The sequence below is a fragment of the Globicephala melas genome, chromosome 2 (assembly GCF_963455315.2).
Source record: "Globicephala melas chromosome 2, mGloMel1.2, whole genome shotgun sequence".
NCBI lineage: Eukaryota > Metazoa > Chordata > Mammalia > Artiodactyla > Delphinidae > Globicephala > Globicephala melas.
This window is the reverse complement of record NC_083315.2, coordinates 111,799,758-111,825,329: the sequence shown is the minus strand read 5'-3', so window position 1 is coordinate 111,825,329 and position 25,572 is coordinate 111,799,758. Positions and strand designations below refer to the sequence as shown.

Sequence of the window (25,572 nt, the reverse complement as noted above, 5' to 3'; positions counted from 1 at the left end):
TCCCTTGGAACCATTTATTAAAGTCCTTACATCTCCCTGCCCCAAACCTCAGCTTGAAATCTCAACTCTTTTGACCCCCTTCCTCCACTATCTCATTTTTTAAAAGCCACAAAATTGTACTGATTTCTCTTTTATAACATCTCCCACCTCTGTTTCTTTATTTTCCTTAGTTGGCTTCCAAAACCACAGTTCAGACCCTTTTAGCAATAACCTTCAAAATTAGTCTTAGAGCATTAGCTACCAACCTTGACTGTATGTCAGAAATGCATGAAGGAGCTTTAAAAAATACCTGTTCCTCAAGAGTCTGATTTAATAGCTCTGGGTGGAGGCTGAAATTGGAATTTTTTTTCAAAGCACCCCAGTGATTATAACGTGCAGCCACAATCACGAACCACTTCGCTAGAGCTGTATCCAGCACACCATGGCCAGATCAACCTTAAACTACCAACCATCTGAGCCAAAAATTTTAAGTAATGTCTCCTCTTCAGAAAGATTGCAAATTAGTGACTTGAAGGCTAAACCTATCCTATGGATGTGTTTTATTTGGCCCGTTTTTAAATTGTTCAGACCCAAAATTAACAAATTGGGAGATGTCACATAAAACCCAGATTTGCTACTTCTTTTTAAAAATTGCAAGATCTTGCCACACAGGGCCCACACTCCCGTGCAACAATCACTTGGAACTGAGCAGTTTGCTGCCCTCTAGACATGGCACTTACCCTCCGTTACTCAGTCTCTTTCACTCCCCACTTCCACCCGGCTGTATGACCCATTTATATTATCTGTCTGCCCCTCTTAGAGTCATTTTAGTTTGTAACTCCTGGTCTAAAGGAAAAAGTTCAATCTGAATGATACATTCACTCACTCACTTATTCATTGATTCATGCATTCATTAGACAGGTATTTATTTTGTGTCTGTGCTACGTAAACACTTGGAATTCAAAGTTCATATTTTGGTCCTTTCTTTCTAACTTTATATTCCCCTTCCCTTCAACTAACTCTATTCTAACCAGCAATTGGTTTAAGAGAACATCTCCCTCCTAAAGTTCATAGCCTAGAGGCTAATTTCCCAAACTCCTTTGCAGTTAGGTGATGCCATATGACAAAGTCTGGACCAATGGGATGTGAACGGAAGAAATGTGTACAACTTCCAAGTCCTGTCTGTGAGAAGAAAGCTGGGTGCTCTCCACGTTCCCCTTCTGGTGAGATGGAACACAGATACAGCATTTGTGCACCATAGTGCAAGAGCGACAGGGAGAAAGCACCTGAATCCCTAGATGGCCTCTATCTTCCCTGGATCGTCTGCCTACCTCTTGTTATGTATCTGGGGATCTCTTTGTTTATAGCAGTTTAGCCTACACCCTTTACTATTTCCCAAATATACCTTAAATATTCTTGCCCTCAATCTTAGCTTATACCAAAGCTTCTGTCACTAACATTCTGCCTTCTCATCTCTCCTAAATTCTATTCATTATTCAAGGTCCAGCTCAAGTAGTCCACCTTCTGTGATGCTTGGTCTAGGTACACTTGTTATCTTCCTTCCTCTGCTCTCCCATTGTGTAACTTTCCACTTGAGACTTATCAAATATTATCTTATTTAATAAACAGAGCCTAGAATTATGTTGTCCTATCTCTTTCAAATTCTAAGTCCAGAATTTAAAACAAAATTTTAGATTGTGCGTAGCATAAAGAAGAATGTTCAGAGTTCCTACAGCATTCTACTACTAACACCGCTTGTTGAATAATAATCTGTACTATCAATTCATGTTCAATTTGTGATCTTTTAGGACTCCTGAATCTTCCAATTTTAATTACAAAGCTGAGCCTTCCCAACTCTTTAAAAATGTAGCTTCTTCCTTGATATTTAAACTGAATTGTTTATTCTTGCATCTAAACAGTTCCTCAACCCTCTGGATACATATTTCTAAGACTAAGAAATGTACTGAGAAGATCAAGGGTTCAAGCTCGAATGGTGATGAAGAGCCAACTCACAGTCTCCTCTCATATTCAGAATCTGAGAATCTCTACGACAACATCAGAGGAAGAAAGTAGAAGATACTCTTGGGGAAGGAAATTAAAAGGGAAAATAGGGGCCAGAGAGTGAAAACTATATATTCTAGAAAAATAGTAAAGAAAAAGAATAGGAGAGAAGATATAAGGAAGAGAGAGAATTCAGATATAGGAGGAAGACTAGGAACTGTGAGGGAAAAGGTTAGCATAAGGGAAAGGCACATACAAAACGAAATGCCAGTGAAGAACAGTGGAATCCAATAACCTTAAAATGCTTCCTATCTGATAGGATGCTCTTAAGAGAACATTATAAACACCAAAGTGCAGACTACCACTCCACCAACTCTAGGAAAACTGCTATGTGGTTGGTATAAAAGAAACATCAAAGGCAGGTGAGAATTAAATTTACAGCAGACCTTTATTATAAGTTACTCTGGGGACAAATAAAGAAAAATACAGCTGTGTTACAAATCAAGTAAAGAATGGCAGACAGGACTTTTTAAAAAGAGTGACTCCCAAGTGTTTTTCTAAAGACGAATCTTGTCTCTTGAAGTTGTGTCCTACCACACAAAAAAGCTAGGGGTGAGATCTTTAAAGCACGAGAGGTAATCACACTGAGATAAAATACAAAATAACTCAAAGACTTAAACGCGTAAACTGTAAAACTCCTAAAAGAAAACATAAAATAAAAGCCTCATGACATGGGTCTTGGCAATGATTTCTTGGATATGACACTAAAAGCACAGCCAACAAAAGCAAAAAGAGACAAATGGGGCCACATCATCCTTTAAAAATTTTGTGCATCAAAGGGCCCAATCAACAGAGTGAAAAGGAATGGGAGAAAATGTTTGCAAATGAAATATATAATAAAAGGTTAAGATCCAGAATATAAAGAACTCCTACAACTCAACAACAAAAAAATCAAATAACCCAATTTAAAAAGTGGACAACATACTTGAATAGACATTCTTCCAAAGAGGATATACAAATGGCCAACAAGCATATGTAAAGATGTTCAACATCACTAATCATCAGAGAAACGCAAATCAAAATCATAATGAGATAATTCAAAAGAGTGATGTGCCACAATGTTCACTGCAGCTCTACTGACAATAGCCAGGACGTGGAAGCAACCTAAGTGTCCATCGACAGATGAATGGATAAAAGATGTGGCACATACATACAATGGAATATTACTCAGCCATAAAAAGAAATGAAATTGAGTTATTTGTAGTGAGATGGATGGACCTAGAGACTGTCATACAGAGTGAAGTCAGAAAGAGAAAAACAAATACCATATGCTAACACATATATATGGAATCTAAAAAAGAAAGTGGTTCTGAAGAACCTAGGAGCAGGACAGGAATAGAGACGCAGATGTAGAGAATGGACTTGAGGACACGGGGAGGGGAAAGGGTAAGCTGGGACGAAGTGAGAGAGTGGCATTGACATATGTACACTACCAAATCCAAATGTAAAACAGATAGCTAGTGGGAAGCAGCCGCATAGCACAGGGAAATCAGCTCCGTGCTCTGTGACCCCCTAGAGGGGTGGGATAGGGAGGGTGGGAGGGAGATACAAGAGGGAAGAGATATGGGGATATATGTATATGTATAGCTGATTCACTTTGTTATACAGCAGAAACTAACACACCATTGTAAATCAATTATACTCCAATAAAGATGTTAAAAAATATCATAATGAGATATTACCTCACACCCATTAGGATGGTTACTATCTTAAAAAAAAAACCAAAAAAAACCCCAGAAAATAACAATTGTTGATGAGGATATGGAGAAACTGAAACTCTTGTGCACTGTTGTTGGGATTGTAAAATGGAGCAACCATGACGGAAAAGGGTATAGTGATTTCCCAAAAAATTAAAAGTACAACTACCATATGGTCCAGCAGCAATCCTATCCAATTTCTGGGTATATACCCACAGAATTGAAAGCAGGGTCTTGAAGAGGTATTTGCACACCTACGTTCATAACAGCATTATTCACCATAGCCAAGAAATGGAAGCAAGTCCAACATCCCTCCACAGATGAATGGGTAAACAAAATGTGGTATATACATACAGTGGAATTATTCACCCTTAAAAAGGAAGGAAATCCTGTCATATGTTGCAACATGGATGAATCTTGAGGACATTATCCTAAGTGAAACAAACCAGTCACAAAAAGACAAATACTATATGATTCCAATTATGTGAGGTATGTAAAGTAGTCAAATTCATAGAAACAAAAAGTAGAATTGTGCCCACGGGGGGCTGGAGCAGAGGGGGAAAGGGCAGGTGTTTAATTGGTATGGAGTTTCAGATTTGCAAGATGAAAAAGTTCTGGAGATCTGTTTCACAACAATATGAATACACTTACTACTGAACTGTACACTTAAAAATGGTTAGGAAGGCAAATTTTATGTTACGTTTTTTTACCACAATGGAAGAAGAAGGAAAAGAGAACACAGGACAACAGGATATTTCTTTAATGACTGCCATCATCAGTGTGGTATCATTGATGTGTCAACATATGGTCGAAATGAGGGTGAAAGATAGGATGGATCCTATCTGGACCATTTTACCTCTTGGAAAAAGAAATGCAGAAATCAGTGCCAAGTTAATCCCAGGACCAAACCTCTTCTATATTCCCATTAACCTGGCATTACTGACCACATCCCAGCTCTACCTCTAGGCAGCAGCAAGGGTGACTGTCTTTGTGCTGCTACCACAGACTAGACTGCAATTTTACATAGCCTAGTTACAAAGATCAAGCACTCAGACAAATATTTGCTGCACTGAATCTGAAATAATTTATGTGCAAGGACATTCTTAGCTGGCACCAAAGATTGGGTTTTTAAATTGGGTTATAGATGTCTCTGAGATAAAATGTTAAACAGCTGAGTCATTGAACTATAGCTGGGACACCATAATCTAGCATTTGAAGACATTTATATCTCTGGGGAGAAGAGGAATCAGCTACATCATGCATCCATTAACTTAGTACCAATAAGTCCAACCTAATGGAGTCATGTCTTTCAGGACGAGTTCTAAGGTCCCCATTGACTCTTTAAAACAAATCTAAAGGTTGAAGTTTTTTTTTTTTCTTTATCCTTATTCTTCTTGATCTTTTGCAAAGAATGAAGCTAGTGTTCATCATACTACACATCTCTTCTCCCTTCATTTACTTAATACCCGAGAATCCTGTTCCTTCCTGGTCCCCACAACTAGGCCTCTTCCTTACTCCTGCCTCGTAACTGGACTAAAACTTGAAAGTCAGTTGTCCTCCTCTTCTCTTCTCCATCTATCCTCAGTCTCTCAGGGAATTCTTTTATTCCCAAGACTTTATCTAGTGGGAAGAGCAAAGCAGATAGGGCTTGAAGCATGGCTCTATGACTTACTAGCTGTGCAGCTTAGGAGAGGTGATTTCATCTCTCTGAACTCCTCTCCTCCACTCTAAAATGGGGACTCATTCATCCTTTCATCCAACAACCTTTATTGAGCACCTACTATGTAGCAGGCAATGTTCTAAGTACATGAGATTCACTAGCAAGCTACACAGATAAACATGTCTGCCTTCACAGATCTCCCAGTCTAGCAGGGGGAGACAAAAATTAATAATAATACACATGCTAAATAAGAGAATGATATAAAATTACAGAATATGGTGAGAGCTGTAGAAGAAAAGAAAAAGAAGTCAGGTCACACTTTTTAAAAGGTGGTCAGGGTAACCTTCCCTAAGAAATTATTATTTGACCAAGTCCCAGGAGGTGGAGGAATTAGAAAAAAAATGCATCTGACAGAGAATGTGCAGCCAGAGGGAGCTGACAAAGGTCTGAAAGGCAGGGGTGTACCCAGTTTGTTCCAGGAACGGCAAAGGGTCCAGTGGGAATGGAGTGAAGTGAGCATGGGGAAGAGCAGTTGGAAATGAGTCAGAGAGGAAATCAGGGGACCAGTCCATGTAGGATCTCTGAATGCCATGGGAGCTGTTGCAGAGTTTTGAGCAGAGGGGTGACATGATCTGATTTATGTTTTTGGTTTTTCTGGCTGTGTTGGGTCTTAGTTGTGACGCACGGGCTCCAGAATGTGTGGGCTCTGTAGTTTGCGGCACGCGGGCTCTCTAATCGAAGCACGCAGACTCAGTAGTTGTGGTGCGTGGGCTTAGCTGTCCCGCAGCATGTGGGGTCTTAGTTGCCCCCCCAGCCGAACAGAGATCGAACCTGCATTCCCTGCGTTGGAAGGTGGATTCTTAACCACTGGACCTCCAGGGAAATCCCTGATTTATGTTTTAAAAGGATCACTCTGGCTGCTTTGTTGGGAATAGACTGTAAGGGGAGCAGAACGGAAGCAGGGAAACCAGTTAGGAGGCTACCTCAGTAATCCAGGCAGGAGGTGATGGTGGCTAGGACCAGAGTGGGAGTACTGGAGAAGAAGAGAAGTGGCCAATGTAAGATAATAAAACCTACCTTGTAGGGCTGTTGCTTTAAGAATCTTATGAGAGCACTACTTCAGATAAAGTGCCAAGTATTTGCCTGATACAAGGAAGATGTTAAATAATACCCTCTCTTATTATATTTTCCTGGTTGAATACGTTTTCTGGGTCACTATATGGAGGAGGTCAAAGCTAGAATGTGATACCCAAGGTCAACTGACATGGGGATTTGTAGTCACCCCTGCCTGAAGCATTGAAAGGAAGTTGGGCTGAGGAAGGGGCTTAATCCCCTTTCAGGTTTCACTTCATATCCCAACTCCAAGACAGTATTTCCAACGGCCTACATTTCCTCTTAAAAGTTTCATCGTATACTCAATATCAGTGCATGTATTTTTAAAAATTACCTGCCTCACCTCCACCTCAAGCCCATCCAAATGTTTCCCATCCAAATGTTTCCTTCTATTAAAACTACACCAGTCCCTAGAGACTGATAACTTAGCTTCATCTTTGTAGAATTATGGAATAAAAGGATGCTTCCATTGGAAGTTGGTATAATAGCCATCATCTGCTTAAAACATCTCTATTTACAAAAAAGAAACGAGGCCCAGAATGGAGCAGCATTAGCTGTGGGCCACTCCTGGCTTTAATGACTGCGCAAGGGCTGGAACCAGTTTCCTGGATCCCGTTCACTTTATCAACAGCGCCCCCCATTCGCCCATCCCCCATCACAGCAGCCCCTAACACTGGCTGCCACAGGCATCTCTGCACTGGTCACCGCCATGGCTGCCATGACCATCTTTCCTGTTTATTGCCAATTAGGCCTTCCAGAAAGGCTATTGGAGGCCATGGCACACACTGCTTTAAGTGTGCTGGCTCTGGGTTCAAATTCTGACTCTGCACTCACTAGCTGTGAGGCCTTGAGAGAGTTTCCTAACCACAATCTGCCTTAGCATCTTCATCTGAAAAGTTCTTACCTCCCAGGACCTAAGTAGAATAAGGCATGTAAAGCCCTCAGCACAGAACCAGCACAAAATAAGAGCCCAAGGAGCATGAGTTATTGTTAGTTGTATAACTATTCTCAGTCCCTTTCAGAGACGTTACCATGGATGCCTGGTAAGCAAATCCTAATTGCCTTGGTCTGGCCATCAGGGCCTTGCAGCTACCAGGTCTATTAAATGTATGGAAACTTTTATTGCTCTCTGCTCACTGACCTTCCAGTCAAGACAGCTGTGGATCCCAATACCATGCTCATTCTCAATACCCACCTCTGCATTTTGGTTTTTGCTCCTTCTACCTGAAATGCCCACTTCCTTCTCTCTAAATCCTGGCACATCCTTCAAAGCCCCAGTGAAGGTTTATTATTTCACAAGAACTTCCCAGGTAAATCCTAGCTCTACTGATATTATTTCTTCTCTACAATACAACAGTATTTACATGTAGTACATATTAGTCACTTCCTAATGGAGAGGCAAGGGAGCATTTAGTTAATAGTATGGGTTCTAGAACAGACTACCTGGTCTCTCTCAGCCTCAGTCTCCTCTACGTAAAATGGGGTTAATATTAGGGCTGTTGTGAGGGTTGGACACATAAATACTTAGTAAACAATTCTTAATATATTTTACGATTACTATATATTGCTGTTAGCTTTACCCTCTTTGTTTTATGTACCCATATGTACTATACTTTTATCCAGTATCTTAAATCACAGCTTACATTAAGGAGCTGAATTCTGAGAATTTTGACGTCTGTCCTTCAAGATTCCATCACATAACAATTTGTTCTAAAAGTACAGATTTACCCAAAATATCAACTCCCCAATCTCAGAGCCCACAGATGGTACAGAGTATAGGTAGCATGGTTATTAGCCAGAGGAGGAAGACTGAAGAAAAAAATTCCTGATAAATTAGAAATACCTGGTCTTTTTCTACAAGAAGTTAATATTGGAGATGTGAGAGCTATTCTGGGGTGAGAACCAACAAATCAAAAAAGTACTGAGGGTAACTGGAACTTTCCCTTCATGTGTTCCTGAGGTACTGGCGTGTGCACAGCTACTGTTCTACCTTATTTTGTATTCCGTTCAAGGGGGTCCACCAGTCATCAGGAGCCATGTTAGGTTTGAGCAATATCAACAGAGAGATGTATACCAGCAGGGACACATCAAACTAATGCACAGACAAGGGCAGTTCCTAGTGATGCCACTGTTACAACTCAGTGATCATCGTATGTTTTTTTTTTTCTTTCTTTCTTTAGGGAATCGGTTATGTTTATCAAAAATAGCAACACATTTTATCATGGGGTGGGGAAGAGTTCACCTTTTCCCAGCAATACTTCCAAAAATCAGGTAAGAAATCATTCCGATTAAGAAGACCACCCTTACCTCTATTTTTTCCCATATGGCTTCATAGTTGTCTTGGTGTTGAATATCTTGCATCAGTTTCTGAATTAAAGAGGACTTTGTAGTGGAATGGCTCTCATTTTTCTCAGAGGATGAAGCTCTCTCTGACTTCTCATCAATGTATTTTTTCATGCCAGAGAGAGGCACGCACAACTCCTCGTCGGAAGGAAGGTCACTAAGGGGGCCAGATTCAATGCTCTCCCCGAGCGAAGAGGCTATATCACTGGATGAGCTTGGAGACACCCTGCCTAGCCTTGTATGCTTCTTCTTGACATGGTATGTTGGATAGATCTCAGAATCTGAATTCATTTCAGACAGTTCCCAGTCATCAATATTCTGAATGGTTTCTCCCCTGGGTTTCTGAGGCAGAAGCTTTGTTAGGTTTTCCAACTTCAAAGCTAATACTTCTGTCTGCTTAAGGTGAGAGGGCAGTGCTAGGTACTCATCAGAGCCATACCAGGCCTCCACAACCTGACCGTTCCTGGTGACGTGACTTGGGGAGGAGGTGTAGCTTTTTTTGCTTTTGTGTTCTGAAAGAAGGGGTACCACAGACGTGACGTTGTCTGAGCCAGCAGAGGACTCACTGCTCGGACTAAAAGGGGGTGAACTGGATGTTTCCGACTGCACCGGCAATTGGGCATTCCAACTACTCTGGTTATACGGCTCAAGTGAGGATGTGGAAGCAGAATCTGTTTCTGGCCCCTCTATGGCCTTGGAAGTGCTAGAAGGAATTCCATTCGGCACTACTGAGCTCCTAGTGCTTTGGGCTTGCTTGCCTGAACTGGGGTCCTGTTTAGGTGTCTGGCATGAAGGCACCTCTTCTACGGTCTTGTGAGGCTTTTTAAGTCGAAGTTTCTCTTTATGGCCGTCACTCAGCCTCCCCAGGCTGGAGGAGATCTCCTTAATGTGACTTGTGACTGTGTTTTCAAGATTCCCATCCCCCACCTGGTGCAAACACTCATGTGAGTAGCTGGCAGCAGAAGGTCTGTTGGGGTGAGACGACTGTAACACCAGGCAAAGTTTAGCTCTGTCAAGAGGGTCCGCCAAGGAAGGCGCGCTCCTGCTCATCTCAGGCTTGAGATCAACCACCTGCTTCATGCCACCAGCACCTTTCAGATTATTCTTAAAAGTCTCCTCTTTAAGGAAAAGCCCTCTTTTTGGCAACGTGGGCTGTGTGGGAGAGTCCTCGTTATAATTAAAGCAATCTCTGATGGATCGCTTGGGGGTTGCATTTTCACAAGGAAGAGGCTGTTGATTCTTTGCCCCGAGTTGGGAAGAGGAATCAGATTCTTGCTTCACAGTCTCCAAAGAGGGTTGTCCAGCATTTGTCAGAGCTTCCCCTGAAGATGACAGCCCCTGCGTTAAGCCTGGCTGCTCCTCCGCTGTGGCCGCACTGTCTTCCTCACACCCACCTCTGTCATCTGCTGAAAGAGACACCTGAGACGCCTCCTCACTAACTGCTTCGCTGCAGTTGGAAGGGACCGCATCAGGAGCCACCGTAAGTAACCCAACGCTTCGGATAAGCTCAGGGAATTCCTTTTCCATTTCACTGTAGCTCCAAGAGTCAAAGGGTTTGGTTTTGACCTGGCTAGAGGTCATATCACCCAGGCCACTGAGCAAATCCTCACTTGGACTGTAGTCAGACAGTTCGAAAGCAGTAATGCCACAATCCAGAGACAAGTAATTCTGAGAGCATTTGATAGTTAACTGTCCTGAGTCATCCACTTCTGTTAGAGCATCAAGCCGGTCCTGAAACAGACAACGGGAATGGTTTCAGTAAAGGCAACATTATATTCAACTGCTGCTCACATGAAATCTCAGCAGAGGCCACTATAAAGGTCAAAAATGCTTCAATCTCAATTGTTTCTGGTTTGAGATATAGAAAGGCATATTCATTATCATATTGCTTTATATAGTATCCTGTTCTTAAATATTTAAGGATTTTTCTTTAATCTGGAGAACAGAGCCTTGATAGAAATGGTCAAGGCCAAGCCAAAAATAACCATTCTTACCTTAACTTTCTATTTTAAAATGGTGCATTTTTCATTTAGTAAGCATTTCTTAAGTGATGCCTTAAGTAATAACATTTCTGAAAACAAAATAACATGAGAGTGAAATCTCCATGGATGTCTCTCTTGCTTATCACCCCATCACCTACCACAGTGGTGAGCTCATAGTAGATGCTCAGTAAATATTTTAAAGTAGAATAATTAATTATAGTAAGTCTGTTGTGTTAAATATATATTCACAAATCACAAGAAGATGAACTACTGAATGTGCATACATAACAAAAATAGTTCGGAGGCGGAAGATGGCGGAAGAGTAAGACGCGGAGATCACCTTCCTCCCCACAGATACACCAGAAATACATCTACACGTGGAACAACTCCTACAGAACACCTACTGAAGGCTGGCAGAAGACCTCAGACCTCCCAAAAGGCAAGAAACTCCCCACGTACCTGGGTAGGGCAAAAGAAAAAACAGAGACAAAAGAATAGGGACGGCACCTGCACCAGTGGGAGGGAGCTGTGAAGGAGGAAAAGTTTCCACACTCTAGGAAGCCCCTTCGAGGGCGGAGACTGCGGGAGGCGGAGGGGGGAGCTTCGAAGCTGCGGAGTGCACAGCAACGGGTGCGGAGGGCAAAGCGGGGAGATTCCCGCACAGAGGATCGGTGCCGACCGGCACTCACCAGCCCGAGAGGCTTGTCTGCTCACCCGCCGGGGCGGGCGGGGCTGAGAGCTGAGGCCGGAGCGCAGGGAGAGGACTGGGGTTGGCGGCTTGAACATAGCCTGAAGGGGTTAGTGCACCACAGCTAGCCGGGAGGGAGTCCGGGGAAAAGCCTGCACCTGCAGAAGAGGCAGGAGACTTTTTCTTCCCTCTTTGTTTCCTGGGGCGTGAGGAGAGGGGTTTAAGAACGCTGCTTAAAGGAACTCCAGAGACGGGCGCGAGCCGCGGCTAAAAGCGCGAACCCCAGAGACGGGCGCGAGCCGCGGCTGAAAGCGCGGACCCCAGAGACGGGCGCGAGCCGCGGCTGAAAGCGCGGAATCCAGAGACGGGCGCGAGCCGCGGCTGAAAGCGCGGAATCCAGAGACGGGCGCGAGCCGCGGCTGAAAGCGCGGAATCCAGAGACGGGCGCGAGCCGCGGCTGAAAGCGCGGAATCCAGAGACGGGCGCGAGCCGCGGCTGAAAGCGCGGAATCCAGAGACGGGCGCAAGCCGCGGCTAAAAGCGCGGACCCCAGAGGCGGGCGGGAGACGTTAAGGCTGCTGCTGCCGCCACCGAGGGGCCTGTGTGCGAGCACAGGTCACTCTCCACACCCCTCTTCCGCGGAGGCTGTGCAGCCCGCCACTGCCGGGTTCCCGGGATCCAGGGACAACTTCCCCGGGAGAGCGCACAGCGCGCCTCAGGCTGGTGCAAAGTCACGCCGGCCTTTGCCACCGCAGGCCCGCCCCGCACTCTGTGCCCCTCCGTCCCCGCCGGCCTGAGTGCGCCAGAGCCCCCAATCAGCGGCTCTTTTAACCCCATCCTGTCTGAGCAAAAAACAGACGCCCTCCAGCGATCTACACGCAGTGGCAGGGCCAAATCCAAAGCTTAGCCCTGGGAGCTGTGAGAACAAAGAAGAGAAAGGGAAATCCCTCCCAGCAGCCTCAGAAGCAGCGGATTAAAGCTCCACAATCAACTTGATGTACCCTGCATCTGTGGAATACCTGAATAGACAACCAATCATCCCAAATTAAGGAAGTGGACTTTAGGAGCAAGATCTATGATTTTTTCCCCTTTCCTCTTTTTGCGAACGTGTATGTGTATGCTTCTGTGTGAGATCTTGTCTGTATAGTCTTGCTTCCACCATTTGTCCTAGGGTTCTATCCGTCCATGTTTTTTTTTAATTTTTTTCTTAATAATTAATTTTAATAACCTTATTATACTTTACCTTCGTTCTTTCTTTCTTTCTTTCCATCCTTCCTTCCCTCCTTTAGACAACGAATCATCCCAAATTGAGGAGGTGGTCTCTGACAGCAAGATTTAGGATTTTTCCCCATTTACCTCTTTTAGTGAGGGTGTATGTGTATGCTTCTGTGTAAGATTTTGTCTGTATAGCTTTGCTGCCAACATTTGTCCTAGGTTCTTTCCGTCCCTTTTTTTTTTTTTTTCTAAATAAGAAGTTTTTAATTCAATAACTTTATTATACTGTATTTTATTTTTACTGTATCTTCTTTCTTTCTGTCTTTTTTCCTTCTTTCCCTCCTTCCTTCCCTCCTCCCTCCCTCCCTCCCTTCTTTCCTTCTTGCCTTCTTTCCTTCTTTGCTTCTTTCTTTCTTTCTTCCTTCCTTCCTACCCTCCTTTCCTTCTTTCTTTCCTCATACTTCTACTAATTCCCTCTACTTTTTCTCCCTTTTATCCTGAGCCTGTGGATGAAAAGCTTTTGGTGCTCCAGCCAGGAGGCAGGGCTCTGCCTCTGAGGTAGGAGAGCCAACTTCAGGACACTGATCAACAAGAGACCTCCCAGCTCCACATAATATCAAACAGCGAAAATCTCCCAGAGACCTCCATCTTAACACCAGCACCCAGCTTCACTCAACGACCAGCAAGCCACAGTGCTGGAAAACCTATGCCAAACAACTAGCAAAACAGGAACACAACCCCACCCATTAGCAGAGAGGCTGCCTAAAATCATAATAAGGCCACAGACACCCCCAAACACACCACCAGACGTGAACCTGACCACTAGAGAGACAAGATCCAGCCTCATCCACCACAACACAGGCACTAGCCCCCTCCACCAGGAAGCCTACACAACCCACTGAACCAACCTTAGCCACTAGAGACAGACATCAAAAACAGGAGGAACCACGAACCTGCAGCCTGCAAAAAGGAGACCCCAAACACAGTAAGATAAGCAAAATGAGAAGACAGAAAAACACACAGCAGATAAAGGAGCAAGATAAAAATGCACCAGACCTAACAAATGAAGAGGAAATAGGCAGTCTACCTGAAAGAGAATTCAGAATAATGATAGTAAGGTTGATCCGAAATCTTGGAGATAGAATGGACAATAGATTGGACAAAATGCAAGAATCAGTTAACAAGGACCTAGAAGAACTAAAGATGAAACAAGCAACGATGAACAACACAATAAATGAAATTAAAAGTACTCTAGATGGGATCAATAGCAGAATAACTGAGGCAGAAGAACGGATAAGTGACCTGGAAGATAAAATAGTGGAAATAACTACTGCAGAGCAGAATAAAGAAAAAAGAATGAAAAGAACTGAGGACAGTCTCAGAGACCTCTGGGACAACATTAAACGCACCAACATTCGAATTATAGGGGTTCCAGAAGAAGAAGAGAAAAAGAAAGGGACTGAGAAAATATTTGAAGAGATTATAGGTGAAAACTTCCCTAATATGGGAAAGGAAATAGTTAATCAAGTCCAGGAAGCACAGAGAGTCCCATACAAGATAAATACAAGGAGAAATACGCCAAGACACATATTAATCAAACTGTCAAAAATTAAATACAAAGAAAGCATATTAAAAGCAGCAAGGGAAAAACAACAAATAACACATAAGGGAATCCCCATAAGGTTAACAGCTGATCTCTCAGCAGAAACCCTACAAGCCAGAAGGGAGTGGCAGGACATACTGAAAGTGATGAAGGAGAAAAACATGCAGCCAAGACTACTCTACCCAGCAAGGATCTCATTCAGATTTGATGGAGAAATTAAAACCTTTACAGACAAGCAAAAGCTGAGAGAGTTCAGCACCACCAAACCAGCTTTACAACAAATGCTAAAGGATCTTCTCTAGGCAAGAAACACAAGAGAAGGAAAAGACCTATAATAACGAACCCAAAACAATTTAGAAAATGGGAATAGGAACATACATATCGATAATTACCTTAAATGTAAATGGACTAAATGCTCCCACCAAAAGACACAGATTAGCTGAATGGATACAAAAACAAGACCCTTATATATGCTGTCTACAAGAGACCCACTTCAGACCTAGAGACACATACAGACTGAAAGTAAGGGGATGGAAAAAGATATTCCATGCAAATGGAAGCCAAAAGAAAGCTGGAGTAGCAATTCTCATATCAGACAAAATAGACTTTAAAATAAGGACTATTAAAAGAGACAAAGAAGGACACTACATAATGATCAAGGGATCAATCCAAGAAGAAGATATAACAATTGTAAATATTTATGCACCCAACATAGGAGCACCTCAGTACATAAGGCAAATACTAACAGCCATAAAAGGGGAAATCGACAGTAACACATTCATAGTAGGGGACTTAAACACCCCACTTTCACCCATGGACAGATCATCCAAAATGAAAATAAATAAGGAAACACAAGCTTTAAATGATACATTAAACAAGATGGACTTAATTGATATTTATAGGACACTCCATCCAAAAACAACAGAATACACATTTTTCTCAAGTGCTCATGGAACATTCTCCAGGATAGATCATATCTTAGGTCACAAATCAAGCCTTGGTAAATTTAAGAAAATTGAAATTGTATCAAGTATCTTTTCTGACCACAACGCCATGAGACTAGATATCAATTACAGGAAAAGATCTGTAAAAAATACAAACACATGGAGGCTAAACAATACACTACTTAATAATGAAGAGATCACTGAAGAAATCAAAGAGGAAATCAAAAAATACCTAGAAACAAATGACAATGGAGACACAACGACCCAAAACCTGTGGGATGCAGCAAAAGCAGTTCTAAGGGGGAAGTTTATAGCAATACAAGCCCACCTTAAGAAGCAGGAAACATCTCGAATAAACAACCTAACCTTGCACCTCAAGCAATTAGAGAAAGAAGAACAAAAAAACCCCAAAGCTAGCAGAAGGAAAGAAATCATAAAAATCAGATCAGAAATAAATGAAAAAGAAATGAAGGAAACAATAGCAAAGATCAATAAAACTAAAAGCTGGTTCTTTGAGAAGATAAACAAAATAGATAAACCACTAGCCAGACTCATCAAGAAAAAAAGGGAGAAGACTCAAATCAATAGAATTAGAAATGAAAAAGGAGAGGTAACAACTGACACTGCAGAGATAAAAGAGATCATGAGAGATTACTACAAGCAACTCTATGCCAATAAAATGGACAATCTGGAAGAAATGGACAAATTCTTAGAAATGCACAACCTGCCAAGACTGAATCAGGAAGAAATAGAAAATATGAACAGACCAATCACAAGCACTGAAATTGAAACTGTGATTAAAAATCTTCCAACAAAAAAAAGCCCAGGACCAGATGGCTTCACAGGCGAATTCTATCAAACATTTAGAGAAGAGCTAACACCTATCCTTCTCAAACTCTTCCAAAATATAGCAGAGGGAGGACCACTCCCTAACTCCTTCTACGAGGCCACCATCACCTTGATACCAAAACCAGACAAGGATGTCACAAAGAAAGAAAACTACAGGCCAATATCACTGATGAACATAGATGCAAAAATCCTCAACAAAATACTAGCAAACAGAATCCAACAGCACATTAAAAGGATCATACACCATGATCAAGTGGGGTTTATTCCAGGAATGCAAGGATTCTTCAATATACGCAAATCTATCAATGTGATACACCATATTAACAAATTGAAGGAGAAAAACCATATGATCATCTCAATAGATGCAGAGAAAGCTTTTGACAAAATTCAACACCCATTTATGATAAAAACCCTGCAGAAAGTAGGCATAGAGGGAACTTTCCTCAACATAATAAAGGCCATATATGACAAGCCCACAGCCAACATCGTCCTCAATGGTGAAAAACTGAAAGCATTTCCACTAAGATCAGGAACAAGACAAGGTTGCCCACTCTCACCACTATTATTCAACATTGTTTTGGAAGTTTTAGCCACAGCAATCAGAGAAGAAAAGGAAATAAAAGGAATCCAAATTGGAAAAGAAGAAGTAAAGCTGTCACTGTTTGCAGATGACATGATCCTATACATAGAGAACCCTAAAGATGCTACCAGAAAACTACTAGAGCTAATCAATGAATTTGGTAAAGTGGCAGGATACAAAATTAATGCACAGAAATCTCTGGCATTCCTATATACTAATGATGAAAAATCTGAAAGTGAAATCAAGAAAACACTCCCATTTACCATTGCAACAAAAAGAATAAAATATCTAGGAATAAACCTACCTAAGGAGACAAAAGACCTGTATGCAGAAAATTATAAGACACTGATGAAAGAAATTAAAGATGATATAAATAGATGGAGAGATATACCATGTTCTTGGATTGGAAGAATCAACATTGTGAAAATGACTCTACTACCCAAAGCAATCTATAGATTCAATGCAATCCCTATCAAACTACCACTGGCATTTTTCACAGAACTAGAACAAAAACTTTCACAATTTGTATGGAAACACAAAAGACCCCGAATAGCCAAAGCAATCTTGAGAACGAAAGAAGGAACTGGAGGAATCAGGCTCCCTGACTTCAGACTATACTACAAAGCTACAGTCATCAAGACGGTATGGTACTGGCACAAAAACAGAAAGGTAGATCAATGGAACAAGATAGAAAGCCCAGAGATAAACCCATGCACATATGGACACCTTATCTTTGATAAAGGTGGCAGTAATGTACAATGGAGAAAGGACAGCCTCTTCAATAAGTGGTGCTGGGAAAACTGGACAGGTACATGTAAAAGTATGAGATTAGATCACTCCCTAACACCATACACAAAAATAAGCTCAAAATGGATTAAAGACCTAAATGTAAGGCCAGAAACTATCAAACTCTTAGAGGAAAACATAGGCAGAACACTCTATGACATAAATCAAAGCAAGATCCTTTCTGACCCACCTCCTAGAGTAATGGAAATAAAAACAAAAATAAACAAATGGGACCTAATGAAACTTCAAAGCTTTTGCACAGCAAAGGAAACCGTAAACAAGACCAAAAGACAACCCTCAGAATGGGAGAAAATATTTGCAAATGAAGCAACCGACAAAGGATTAATCTCCAAAATTTACAAGCAGCTCATGCAGCTCAATAACAAGAAAACAAACAACCCAATCCAAAAATGGGCAGAAGACCTAAATAGACATTTCTCCAAAGAAGATATACAGACTGCCAACAAACACATGAAAGAATGCTCAACATCATTAATCATTAGAGAAATGCAAATCAAAACTACAATGAGATATCATCTCACACCAGTCAGAATGGCCATCATCAAAAAATCTAGAAACAATAAATGCTGGAGAGGGTGTGGAGAAAAGGGAACACTCTTGCACTGCTGGTGGGAATGTGAATTGGTTCAGCCACTATGGAGAACAGTATGGAGGTTCCTTAAAAAACTACAAATAGAACTACCATATGACCCAGCAATCCCACTACTGGGCATATACCCTGAGAAAACCAAAATTCAAAAAGAGTCATGTACCAAAATGTTCATTGCAGCTCTATTTACAATAGCCCGGAGATGGAAACAACCTAAGTGCCTGTCATCGGATGAATGGATAAAGAAGATGTGGCACATATATACAATGGAATATTACTCAGCCATAAAAAGAAACGAAATTGAGCTATTTGTAATGAGGTGGATAGACCTAGAGTCTGTCATACAGAGTGAAGTAAGTCAGAAAGAAAAAGACAAATACCGTATGCTAACACATATATATGGAATTTAAGAAAAAAATGTCATGAAGAACCTAGGGGTAAAGCAGGAATAAAGACGCAGACCTCTTAGAGAACGGACTTGAGGTTATGGGGAGGGGGAAGGGTGAGCTGTGACAGGGCGAGAGAGAGTCATGGGCATATACACACTAACAAACGCAGTAAGGTAGATAGCTAGTGGGAAGCAGCCGCATGGCACAGGGATATTGGCTCAGTGCTTTGTGACAGCCTGGAGGGGTGGGATGGGGAGGGTGGGAGGGAGGGAGACGCAACAGGGAAGACATATGGGAACATAGGTTTATGTATGACTGATTCACTTTGTTATAAAGCAGAAACTAACACACCATTGTAAAGCAATTATACCCCAATAAAGATGTTAAAAAAAAAAAAAAAAAAAAAAAAATAGTTCAAGGCCAACTTCTCTTTGTCCCCACCTTTTAAAGGTAACCACAGGAAATCCTGGAGAAAATTAATGAGTCAAAAGTGTATCATCTTAGCCCCCATTCCCGCCCTCTGTATGCACTCTCCCCTACCCTCCACCCCCATCCCCATTTCCATTTGTGTGTGCTAGATACCAAGTGCCCACCTTCCTTCAAGGTAAGCTGATGTGAAATTCCCCTATGCTAAAAAATAGTATTATAAGTAAGTGTTTTTAATTTTTTAATCTTTAGTTGTATAATTCAGGTTCTTTTCTCATTACTAACGCAGTTGCTGTTATCACACAACAAATGGGGAGACTTTTACTTGATGATTTGTTCGGGGCAGAAGGACCTCTGGAATCCTACATGCCTACCAGGCTGAAGGATAGCTGGTCTAATCTAGCCCCTTAGGAGATGAAGGAAGAAAACTGAAAAGTAAAGCGTGGCTATATCCCCAGATCTCTGCTCTCCTGGAGGAGGGATGGGGTGAGCAGGACCCTGTATCATTTCAACCAGGTTATCCCAAGATCTGGCCTTTCCAGGACCTTACATCAAGTTTTGGGGGTCATTTGTTTGTTTTGCTTTGTTCTCTCCCTTCAGACCTTTACCTTGCCTTTACCTCCTACTCCCTTCACTCTTTTTTTTTTTTTTTTTTTTTTTGCGGTACGCGGACCTCTCATTGTTGTGGCCTCTCCCATTGCGGAGCACAGGCTCCGGACGCACAGGCTCAGTGGCCATGGCTCACGGGCCCAGCCGCTCTGTGGCATGTGGGATCTTCCCGGACCAGGGCACGAACCCGTGTCCCCTGCATCGGCAGGTGGACTCTCAACCACTGCGCCACCAGGGAAGCCCACTCCCTTCACTCTTATTCCACAACATCCAGATAAATAATAATGACGAAAAACCTCATTTTACCTTTCTAGGCCTCAATGTCCTCATCTTATAAATGGGGGTGGTTGATTACCACTACTACTTTTTCATTTAATCCTCAAAACAATTTTCTTCTGGGGTCTGTACGATTGTCCCTGTTTTACGTAAGTGGAGCTGAGACAAAAGAAGGTGCATAACTAGCACACAGCCTCGGGACTAAGGCTGAGCTAAGCCTTAAACAAAGGCTGTCTCACCCATAATTTGACCCCTATGCCATAATTTGCTCTGATTCACTGGATGTTATTTTAAACGGACATACCCCCTCCTCCAGTTTGTCCTGCACATTGCCACCAGAGTAACCTTTACAAATTTCAAGTCTTGATGCTATTACTTCTCTGCTTAAAATCCTTTATTAACTTCCTGCTGCTAGGTTAAAACCCAAACCCTTTAAGAACAGACATGAAGAGGCCTCTCTCAAGCCACTCCCCCCTCCCTGGCTGCACCCAGCTACGGTATCATCCCTCCAATTTTTTAATGTGTTCCTCCTGCCCCAGAGCCTTTGCACATGCTATTTCCTCTGCCAAGAAAGCTTCCCACCTGTAAAACTCTTAACTAGTTAATTTTTACTCACCCCTCAGACCTCAGATCAAGCTTCACTTCTGCAAGATTCTAAACACCCACCTAAGTCAGAATCTTTTCTTATAAGCGCTCATAAAACTACGTTGTTTGTCCTTTAAATATTTATCTCAAGCTTTAAATACATATTATTGTGATTATTTGATTAATCTGTTTATCCCACTAGTTTGTAAGCACCACAGAGTATAAATCACATAGAAAATGGCTGACTTTCCAGGATACCTGCAACACTTAGCATAGTGAGCTACACAGAATTCAAAGATACATCTGTTGAATGAATGAATGAATGAATGAAGACATTTTGGAATGTATCTCTATGCCTTCATGAAGTTTATTCCTCTGATTATGTAGTTTTCGTTGATTCCAGTAATTAAAAGCCCAAACCTCAGAGTTAAATTCTAGCTCAAGCACTAATTGTTCATGTGATCAGGAACCAGTAGCTTGATATCACTAAGCCTCATTTCCCTCATCTGTAAAAATGAAACAATAAGCCATGCCATAGGGCTGTTGGGAGGCTTAAAGAAGACAGAATATGTAAGACACAAGTCTGGCACATGGATAGGTTCTCAATGAATGCTTACTCTTATTACTTATTTTATATATATATATATATATTTTTTTTTTTTTTTTTTTTTTTTTTGCAGTACGTGGGCCTCTCACTGTTGTGGCCTCTCCCATTGTGGAGCACAGGCTCCGGATGCGCAGGCTCAGTGGCCATGGCTCACGGGCCCAGCCGCTCCGCGGCATGTGGTATCCTCCTGGACCGGGGCACGAACCCATGTCCCCTGCATCGGCTGGCGGACTCTCAACCACTGCACCACCAGGGAAGCCCTATTATATATTTTTTTACTAATCAAATATACCGAGGGGGGAAGTTTCATCAAAATGAGAGGTGTCCCTATGCTAAATTATACTGCACAAAGTAAGAAACCGATATTAACTGCCAATATCAACAAAAATGGTCTAACTGGAATTGTTTGGCTTTTATGCTTCATATCTGGAGCAGGATCTTTAAAGAAAGAAGTCAGAAGCCCAAAACACCAAGGAATGAGCCAGTCAAACAAAAGTCACAGCGCAATTTTCAAGAGAATAATAGAGGAAACTCCAATTTAAAAGCAGGTTGCATTTGCTAAAAGTTTTTTTATTTGGTTGTTCAATGTTCAGAACTTACTCCTTTACAAAAATAGTACTATAAATAGTGATTAAGCTCCAAAGCTATCCCATAAGTTAGTATTTAAATTATTAACTAGTTGAAATTTACATTATTTTTAATCATTTTTATCACAAAGTTACAGCACTGCATCTACTTAAGTGAGGTCAAAGAGGCATTAAGGAAAAATGTTCCTATGATGAATAGAAAAAAAAAGATGTGAGAGTTCAGGTAAAAATTAGACCCATGAAAATGTCAGCTACCCGCTTCTGGACAGGCAAGGAATACCATAACCCTGGGAAAGTATTTGATCCCAGTTTTGGTGGTCACAGAACGTTAAGACCAGGGGATACTGTGTTGTTCAAAAATAACAGGTACTCAATAAATGATGTTAGCTGAACATACGGCATGAGACATCTAGATAATAGGGTATGGCTGCCTTTTCCTAATTAAGTCTTTCCCTGAAGATCCCTTCCGTAGCCAGTCCTTCGTTTGGAAAAGAAAATACCATACTCAAAAACACTTAATGGGGCTTCCTTGGTGGCGCAGTGGTTGGGAGTCCGCCTGCTGGTGCGGGGGACGCGGATTCGTGCCCCGGTCTGGGAGGATCCCGCATGCCGCGGAGCGGCTGGGTCCGTGAGCCATGGCCTCTGAGCCTGCGCATCCGGAGCCTGTGCTCCGCAACAAGAGAGGCCACAGCAGTGAGAGGTCCGCGTACCGCAAAAAACCCCAAAAAAACAAAAAAAACACACTTAATGCTCCAAAGGGAGCCCTCTCCCATCCTGTTGCCAATCAGGCCAACTACTGCTGTGCATGGCTGATTGTCATTCAGGGGTAACTAGTTTTAATTCATACTGCATTTTTTAATGTGAAAAAAAAAATTCCCTCCCTGAAAAACAAAACAAAAAAACAGCACATAGCATATGCATTTCATATCCTAAAGACCAAGTGGCAAGCATCTACCCATATATTTTAACACAGTTGGCCATTATTTAAGAGCATTCCTCAAAAGTATTTTTCTACATTTCACAGTGCAGAGGCAATTAAAAAAAAATACAGTTCTCTGAAGTTTCTCAGAGCAGATAAATAATGAGTTTCATTTCTTAAAATATTGCTTAGTAATACTAATATTTTAGTCCCACTGCTTTCTACTGGACCACCTTCCCAGATAGTTTTCTAATGCATGTAATTAATAAAGTCTCAGGTGGATATGGAGGTGGGGGAAGAGTGCATGTTGTTTTTACTGGACTTTTTATTTTAGAAATACCACATTTTATTTTGTAGTGCTTCTAGCTGTGTCATGGCAGCCTAGCAATGTCCAAACAGACCCCCATTTAATATGTTATGAAGCAGTTTCTCAGATGAAGGTTATGTTTTATGGAGATGGTATCTTATTCACTTTATTGATGAGCAATTTATTCACTTTACTGCTGGCTTCAATATTGTCTCAGACATCAAGGAAACCCTTTTTCCTCCCTAATTTGAAACAAGAAATTTTGCTTTGTTCCTTACCCACAAATAAGTTTGAAGTTCTAATTCCAAATGCCTTCTCAGATCTTTCTTTGTTTAACTGTGAATTCTGTCACCAGCTGAACATGAGATTTGATACTTATAATTTAGAGATTTGATACTTATAATTTAGAGATTTGAAAATCTCCCTACTAAAATGCCCCCAAGGTTTATATTAGTGTCCATTGCCATTTCAGAGTTGACTTTGTGCCCTGATTTAGTGACCTTACTCAGAAGAGTTGAAAACAGAATTTCACTGTTTCAATTATGGTTACGGCAAAAAATTTTGTATGCCTCTCTCTACCCTTCCTCCCCTAATTTCACTACATGGTGTTTGTTATGCTTCAATTACTAACATATAAATTCATGGACCTCTTACAAGAAGGCGACAGCCCCCAGAGTCCTCAGACCACAGGGTCGAGACCCTTGCTCAGATTCCTTTCAGCTCTCCCATGTTGGTGCTCTGATTCTGACTGCCTTGCAGAGAGCAGCAGTGGACGAAGAGGAACAAGCAATGATAGGGAAATGGGAAGCAAGGCAAAGTTTAGTTTCTGATGGGAAAAGGGAAAACAGACAAAGTCTTTCAATATTTTTATTTATACTATCGTAATAATTCTTGACAATTTCCATTTTCTACAGGCTGAATTTATGAGTCAAATAGCTAATCTCCATGATCAATCCCAGTCAACCAACCTACAGTGATATCTCCCTCTTCCACACTTAAAGCAGTTATTATCTGCATTATTTACTTCAGTTCAACTCATCGACTTTTATATACAGCGACACGAACTAGGTGCTGTGGGAGATACAGAGATGATTATAATCTGGTGCCAACAATCACGAAGTTCAAATCTAGCACGCACTTTGTCGTAATATAAATTGCCCTGTGATGAGTGCTCGTGGAAGAACACACAAAGTGCAATGATGTGAGTGCTCTGGAAGGACCAATGTGTTCCCACTGAGAGGGTGAGTATCATTTAGGTAAAGTGCTTACCACACCATCTGGCATATGGTAAGTTCTTAATCAATGTTCGCTATTGTGTTACTACTATTAACAGTTATCACTACCTGTGTGACTACCTCTCTCAGCCTCAGTCTTCTTATCTGTAAGATGGATACAATAATATCATCTGTAAAATAAGGATAATAGCACTTGCCCTGCTAACTTCCCAGAACTGTTTGAGGATCTAACAAAAGTATGACGGTGATTCCTAACATTTAATAGCATGTGTTATTCATCTTTGAATGCCTAGTGCCTTATAAAGAGTAAGAAGTCAATAAATATTTAGGGGAGGTAGAAAGGAAAGTAGGAAGGAAGGGAAGAAGGAAATAATTATTATTATCTTTACCAAAGAGATCAGTTAAGAGCTGGTTTTGCTTGTTTTATTTAATTATTCTTAGGTTTATGCCCTTAAGCATTCGCTTAGCCTCTCTTAAACTCAATTTTTCCATCTATAAAATGGAACTATTTTTTTAAATTGACGTATAGCTGATTTACAATATTGTGTTATTTTCAGGTGTACAGCAAAGTGATTCAGTTACATATATTTTTTTTTAGTTTCTTTTCCATTATAGACTATTACAAGATACTTAACATACTTCCCTGTGCTATACAGTAAATCCTTGTTTTATCTAATTTATATACAGTGGTTTGTATCTGTTAATCCCATACTCCTAATTCATCCCTCCTCCCTCCCTTTCCCCTTTGGTAACCATAAGTTTGTTTTCTATGTCTCTGAGTCTGTTTCTGTTTTGTGAATATATTCATTTATATTATTTTTTATATTCCACATATAAGTGATAATCATATAGTATTTGTCCTTCTCTGTCTGACTTACTTCACTTAGTATGATAATCTCTAGGTCCATCCATGTTGCTGCAAATGGCAATCTTTCATTCTTTTTTATGGATGAGTAATATTGAAATGGAACTACTTTTAATACCCATTACCCTCCTTACTAAATGAAACAATAAATATAAATTGCTTATCACAGTATCTGAAATATAGAAAATTTCAGTATAACACATTTTTTACACAATGGGAGCTTTGCCCTAAAGTATTTTTTGTTTGTTCAGCTGGTTTTGTTTCAGTAAGGCATTTGCCAATTTGTTTACAAGATATGGTCTGCTCCATATTTAAATAAAGGAATAAAACTCACTTTGTTTTTGTACGGACAGAAAGAGAACTTGCCACTTTCTTGACTTTCAAACCTATTCTTTTTTTTTTTTTTTTCTTTTTGTGGTACACGGGCCTCTCACTGTTGTGGCCTCTCCCGTTGCGGAGCACAGGCTCCAGATGCGCAGGCTCAGCGGCCATGGCTCACGGCCCAGCCGCTCCGCGGCACATGGGATCTTCCCGGACCGGGGCACAAACCCGCCTCCCCTTCATCAGCAGGCGGATTCTCAACCACTGTGCCACCAGGGAAGCCCCAAACCTATTCTTTAATGGGCTATGAAACTCAACTGATTTCCAAAAAGAGAAA

The 25,572-nt window shown here is 41.4% G+C and overlaps 1 protein-coding gene across 4 annotated transcripts in view; it reads right to left on the bottom strand.

The window, feature by feature from the left end:
• AKAP6 (A-kinase anchoring protein 6) overlaps positions 1 to 25,572 on the bottom strand; it is a 493,560-nt gene that overhangs the window by 258,056 nt on the left and 209,932 nt on the right. For all 4 annotated transcript variants that reach the window (XM_060294728.1, XM_060294724.1, XM_060294726.1 and 1 more), the window contains one exon: positions 8,818 to 10,584. In XM_060294728.1, the coding sequence (XP_060150711.1) occupies positions 8,818 to 10,584 (1,767 nt within the window). The remainder of the gene's footprint in view (positions 1 to 8,817; positions 10,585 to 25,572) is intronic.